The 6,285-nt window shown below is 62.7% G+C and overlaps 1 protein-coding gene across 1 annotated transcript; it reads right to left on the bottom strand.

Annotated features, from left to right (window-relative positions):
* Nucleotides 1-83: 83 nt before the first annotated feature.
* DES (desmin) lies at nucleotides 84-4,526 on the bottom strand. The gene is made up of 9 exons (XM_009996275.1): nucleotides 4,237-4,526; nucleotides 2,515-2,575; nucleotides 2,226-2,321; nucleotides 1,957-2,118; nucleotides 1,742-1,867; nucleotides 800-1,020; nucleotides 618-667; nucleotides 252-334; nucleotides 84-125 (listed from the first exon to the last, which is right to left on the bottom strand). Exons 1-9 carry the CDS (start codon nucleotides 4,524-4,526, stop codon nucleotides 84-86), a joined length of 1,131 nt encoding a protein of 376 aa, XP_009994577.1.
* Nucleotides 4,527-6,285: the final 1,759 nt, after the last annotated feature.

Below are 6,285 nucleotides of genomic sequence, written 5' to 3'. Positions count from 1 at the left end.
TGAGGTGGGGGGCAAGAGGGGGGCTTGGCGGCAGAACGGAGGCAGGGACAGAAGGTGCCAGTGGGCTGCTGGAGCAGCCTCCTCTACAGCACTTCATGCTGCTGCTGGGTCGCCTCGCTCACCACCTGCCAGAAGAGAAGCACCATGAGATGCCATGCCAGCCCAGCACTGGAGCCCCAGGCTGGGGACAGACACTGTTCTCAGCTCCCCTCCAACCTCCTCACCACCCGCCACTGCCACCCTGCACTCACCTCTCCGTCACGGGTTTCAATGGTTTTGATCATCACGGTCTTCTTGGTGTGCACCTCAGAGCCACGCTGCTCTGGGCTGGTCTCTGCAGGTGGGAGGACACAAGGGTTGGGACCATGGGGACGTGTGGCATGGGGATATGGGGCAGGGGGGCTGGGCCCACTTGGGGCCTCCAAGAGCCCTGGTTTAATCCCCTCTCAGCTCATGACGACACCCAACTGAGTGCTCACACCAGGGGCTCAGTGTGGCACCCATGGGTTCACAACCTGCCAGCCTGCCTGCAATCCCCTCAGAAGGAAGATTCACCCCCACACTGGGGACCTCCAGGGACACATCCCAGGTCCCCCTCCTCATGGGGTGATGCTCACCTCGGAAATTGAGTGCAGAGGCGAAGGTCTGGTGCATGGGGATGCTGATCCTGCAGGGACACAGAGGGGAGAGCTCAGCACCAGCCAGCCCCAGCCCTCAGGTAGCTGCTCATGGGATGGGAGCCCAAAAAAACAGCTGACCCTGCTGGCTCCCCCATCTTGTCCTTCCCCCCACCACTCACCGGCTCTCCTCTCCTTCCAGCAGCTTGCGATATGTGGCAATCTCCACGTCCAGAGCCATCTTGACATTGAGCAGATCCTGGTACTCCCGCAGATGCCGGGCCATCTCATCCTTCAGGTGCCGAATCTCCTCCTCCAGCCGGGCAATGGTGTCCTGGTACCCACCAGCCTCCCCTGCAAAGCGCTCCTCCATCTCCCGCATCTGGCGCATCAGTGAGTCGTTCTGGGGGGACAGGGGAGCTCAGCAACATGGGGGTACCCAGAGTGGTCAGGGGTCACCTGAAATGGGAGCTGGGGATGCCAGGGGGCCCTAGGGGAGAGCAAAGGACCTGGAGAGAGCCATGGGCAGCTCTGGACTGGGTCCAGCTGACGTGGAACAGCGATGGGTGGCAATCACCCTCTGTCTGCCCAGCGCTGGCTAGAAGGGTCTGGCAGGTGGGCAAGCTGGGTGACCCAGCACCTTCTGCCCCGCTGCCCAAGCCCCCCAGCAAAGCCACCCTACCCCAGAGGGAGAAGAGCAGAGACATGCAGGAGCACAGCACAGCAGCCCAGGGGGGGCACTGCCACACTGGTGGCTGCTGGCTGGATCCTGTGACTGTGACTGTGCCAGCACCAGACTGTTGTGCCCTGTTTGTTTGCAGCCACCTTCCCAGCCTGCAACAAGACACTCTGATCCCTGTACCCGCCTGCCTGGAGCCTGCCAGCCTAGACACCTTTTGTAGCCTGTGTCTTGACCCCGAGGCTCTGCCAAAACACCTCACAGGGGTCTAGACTGCTGCTGGGGAAAGCACAGCCCAAATCCGAGGGATGAGTCCCCATATGACAGCAACTCAGAGAGCAGGGAAGAGTACCCCACTCCAGAGATGCCCCAGAGGTTCACAAGCAGCCCCAGAGCAGTCCCTACAGGGAAGCTGGGGGTCTTCCCAATGCTGCCCATTGCTCACCGTGCCCTTGAGGGCATCGATCTCACAGGTGTAGGACTGGATCTGGTGCCGGTACTCCAGCATCTCCTGTTTCGCCTGCCGCAGCGCATCATTGTTCTTGTTGGCTGCCTGTGTCAGGTCAGACACCTGGGGAGAAACAGGGATCAGTGGGCATGGCACCAGGATGCACAGGACCTGCCATGTGGGAGCAGACTCGATCTTGCAGCCTCTCACACCTTGGACTTGTACCACTCCTCAGCCTCGGCGATGTTCTTGGCAGCGATGCTCTCATACTGGGCGCGGATGTCCCGCAGTGCTGCCGTCAGGTCTGGCTTGGAGATATCCATCTCCACCTGGATGTGCTGCTCCTGCAGCTGAGCCTGTAGCTCCCGGATTTCCTGGGGGGACAAAGTGACACCTCAGGGCATGCTCCGTCCCCCGGGCACCTAACACTCTGTCCCCTAGCCCCACAGGTGCTGTGAAAAGAGGACTTCCCTTGGCCTACCTCTTCGTGCACCTTCTTGAGGAAGGCAATCTCCTCCTGCAGGGACTCAATGCGTCTTTCCAGGTCAATGCGTGCCAGTGTGGCTGCGTCCACGTCCTGGGGGGACATGGGGAGCAAGGGTTAAGAGGGGTGGTGGGGCAGGGGGAGGACTGGGACTACACACCAGCACTAGAGGTTGCAAAGCTGTGCCTAGGGCCATGTCCCGGTCCTGGGGCCAGGCTGCCGGGATGAGACGGAGGTGGGAGGGGAGGTGGGGGTCCCGCACCACAGGGAGAGGGTGAGTACTCACAGCTCTGAAAGCAGCCAGGTTGTTCTCAGCCTCCTCCTTCAGCTGGATCTCTTCTTGCAGCCTGGGGACAGAGAGGTCAGGAGTACGCAGAGGGAGCCCTTTTCCCCAGTGGTGATGTCCCCCAGAGCTCCCCCCGAGCCCTTCGTGGCCCGGTAGAAAGACATGGGATTGTCCTGCACTCCCAGCGGCCAGCGGGAGGGCTGGCGGGGAGCCAGGAGCTCTTCCTCCCGTTTCCTATTATAGTCAACGGCGGAGAAGAGTACAAAGGCATGAGGTCAGCTCGGTGCCATTCGCGCTGCCCCAGCCCTTATAGGGGAGAGTGGCCGGCGAGCGGGAGGACAGGCGGGTCTCAGCGGTGCTGTGGGACGGGGGTAGGGAGGGGGCACTGCCGGGGTGTGAGCCCGGGGGGCCGGGCTGAGCCCGGGCAGGGAGCAGTGCCGCAGGCTGCTGGTCACGGGGAGGGCAGAGGGCAGGACTCGGAGGTTCCCTGGGTGGTGCTGGCACAGGGGGTGGCAGGAAATCCACCACCTGTTCTATGCGCTGCTCCTCCCTTGACATTCAGGGGTTGTCCATGCTGCCACCCCCAGACTCTCAGCATCAGAAGCTCTGTCCCACAGGAGCCTCACCAGCACCCCACTGGGGCTGTGGGGGCGTGGGGAGGCAGCTGGCTGTGTCACCCCCAGGAGACTAAGGACTCAGTGTCCCCACGGGACAGGGGACAGAAGGGAAGGCACAGACCAGAGCAAGGGGCTCCCCTCGAGCATCTACCACTGCTGCCAGGTACTCCCACACTGGGGGGGTCACTCAGCCTGGCCATCCTTGTGGCTATTCCTTGCTGGTCCCAGCCGTAGCACCAGCACCAGCAAGGCCCACAGCATACTTGGGGGTCCCTGCTTCTCACAAGAGCACTACAGATGCCCACAGCAAGCCTGGAACACCCCTGGCCTGCAGAAGTGTGGCTGCTTCCTCCCTTCCCTCCTTCACCCCCAGAGCTGTCGAAGCACCCCCCTCCCCGGGTCATCCTCCTCCCCCTCGCTTCCGCCTGCCTCACTGACTCAGTCAGTCTGTCTGTCTGTCCTCAAGGGCTCAGCAAACCCGTGACCTCACCAGCTATTCCTGATGTGAGCAGGGAGGAGGATGCTGGGGGGGACACTCTGATCCCTCAGTACTGGGGGTCCTGTGGCATCACAGCCCTGCCTTGGCCCCACTGCAAGGAACGGCACATAGGACACCCCTCCTGTCCTGCCCACTGGGTGCTCCCCAGGTGCCTGGTGAAGGCTGGCTGTGGCTATCCAGAGTGCCCTGAGGAGATTCCCAGGCTGTGGACTCCTCACTCACCTGGCCCCACCCCTCTGGGCCAGCTACCCCCTGCCTGCCCCATGCCATGGGCTGGGGAGCACCCAGCACTGATGTAGCAGGCTGTGGGTGCCCTTCTCCCTCCCAAAACTTGTAGCTACTATGCTAGGACCTAGCACCTGGCAAAACACCCTTCAGGCAGAGGCAGCCAGCAAGAGGCATGGCCTGGGTGCTCTCCTGGGTGCCCAGGGGACAGAGTGAGGGGGACAGAGGACTAGAGCCACAATAGGGTCCATGCCTTGGGGCACAAGCATGGCAGTGAGCACCTGAGGGGCTGCTGGGGAGACCTCTGCCGTCATCCATCCCGAGAGATGGAGATGCAGGGATGGACACCCACAGGAACACACCAGAGGAGCCCTTCCTCACCTCTGCTTGAGCTTCTGCAGGTCGTCGAGCAGGTTGTCACGCTCAACCTCAACACGGGCCCGCTGGCTGGTGAGCAGGTCCACCTGGCGCCGGAGCTCCCGCAGCTCCTCCTCGTACATCTCAGCCACGCGCGTGGGCTCCTTGCCCCGCAGCCGGTTGACCTCGGCCACCATGAGGGCATTCTGCTGCTCCAAGAAGCGCACCTTCTCGATGTAGTTAGCGAAGCGGTCGTTGAGCTCTTGCAGCTCCACCTTCTCGTTGGTGCGGGTCTGGAGGAACTCCTGGTTCATGGCATCAGCCGCGGGGAGGGCAGAGGGCAGGACTCGGAGGTTCCCTGGGTGGTGCTGGCACAGGGGGTGGCAGGAAATCCACCACCTGTTCTATGCGCTGCTCCTCCCTTGACATTCAGGGGTTGTCCATGCTGCCACCCCCAGACTCTCAGCATCAGAAGCTCTGTCCCACAGGAGCCTCACCAGCACCCCACTGGGGCTGTGGGGGCGTGGGGAGGCAGCTGGCTGTGTCACCCCCAGGAGACTAAGGACTCAGTGTCCCCACGGGACAGGGGACAGAAGGGAAGGCACAGACCAGAGCAAGGGGCTCCCCTCGAGCATCTACCACTGCTGCCAGGTACTCCCACACTGGGGGGGTCACTCAGCCTGGCCATCCTTGTGGCTATTCCTTGCTGGTCCCAGCCGTAGCACCAGCACCAGCAAGGCCCACAGCATACTTGGGGGTCCCTGCTTCTCACAAGAGCACTACAGATGCCCACAGCAAGCCTGGAACACCCCTGGCCTGCAGAAGTGTGGCTGCTTCCTCCCTTCCCTCCTTCACCCCCAGAGCTGTCGAAGCACCCCCCTCCCCGGGTCATCCTCCTCCCCCTCGCTTCCGCCTGCCTCACTGACTCAGTCAGTCTGTCTGTCTGTCCTCAAGGGCTCAGCAAACCCGTGACCTCACCAGCTATTCCTGATGTGAGCAGGGAGGAGGATGCTGGGGGGGACACTCTGATCCCTCAGTACTGGGGGTCCTGTGGCATCACAGCCCTGCCTTGGCCCCACTGCAAGGAACGGCACATAGGACACCCCTCCTGTCCTGCCCACTGGGTGCTCCCCAGGTGCCTGGTGAAGGCTGGCTGTGGCTATCCAGAGTGCCCTGAGGAGATTCCCAGGCTGTGGACTCCTCACTCACCTGGCCCCACCCCTCTGGGCCAGCTACCCCCTGCCTGCCCCATGCCATGGGCTGGGGAGCACCCAGCACTGATGTAGCAGGCTGTGGGTGCCCTTCTCCCTCCCAAAACTTGTAGCTACTATGCTAGGACCTAGCACCTGGCAAAACACCCTTCAGGCAGAGGCAGCCAGCAAGAGGCATGGCCTGGGTGCTCTCCTGGGTGCCCAGGGGACAGAGTGAGGGGGACAGAGGACTAGAGCCACAATAGGGTCCATGCCTTGGGGCACAAGCATGGCAGTGAGCACCTGAGGGGCTGCTGGGGAGACCTCTGCAGTCATCCATCCCGAGAGATGGAGATGCAGGGATGGACACCCACAGGAACACACCAGGGGGGCCCTTCCTCACCTCTGCTTGAGCTTCTGCAGGTCGTCGAGCAGGTTGTCACGCTCAACCTCAACACGGGCCCGCTGGCTGGTGAGCAGGTCCACCTGGCGCCGGAGCTCCCGCAGCTCCTCCTCGTACATCTCAGCCACGCGCGTGGGCTCCTTGCCCCGCAGCCGGTTGACCTCGGCCACCATGAGGGCATTCTGCTGCTCCAAGAAGCGCACCTTCTCGATGTAGTTAGCGAAGCGGTCGTTGAGCTCTTGCAGCTCCACCTTCTCGTTGGTGCGGGTCTGGAGGAACTCCTGGTTCATGGCATCAGCCAGGCTGAAGTCCAGCAGCTCCCCGGCACCTTGGTAAGCGCTTTGGTAGGAGCGCAGGGGCGTCACGCGGGTGGTGCGGAAGCTGGACAGGCTGGGAACGGCCGAGGTGCGGGACACCTGGTAGACACGGGAGGTGACAGAGCTGCCGCTGCTGCCCTTGCCCCCGAAGGAGGCGCGGGAG

The sequence above is a fragment of the Chaetura pelagica genome, unplaced genomic scaffold (genome assembly GCF_000747805.2).
Source record: "Chaetura pelagica isolate M959 unplaced genomic scaffold, ChaPel_1.0 scaffold3, whole genome shotgun sequence".
Classification (NCBI taxonomy): Eukaryota; Metazoa; Chordata; class Aves; order Apodiformes; family Apodidae; genus Chaetura; species Chaetura pelagica.
This window is presented reverse-complemented; position numbering and strand designations above follow the sequence as displayed.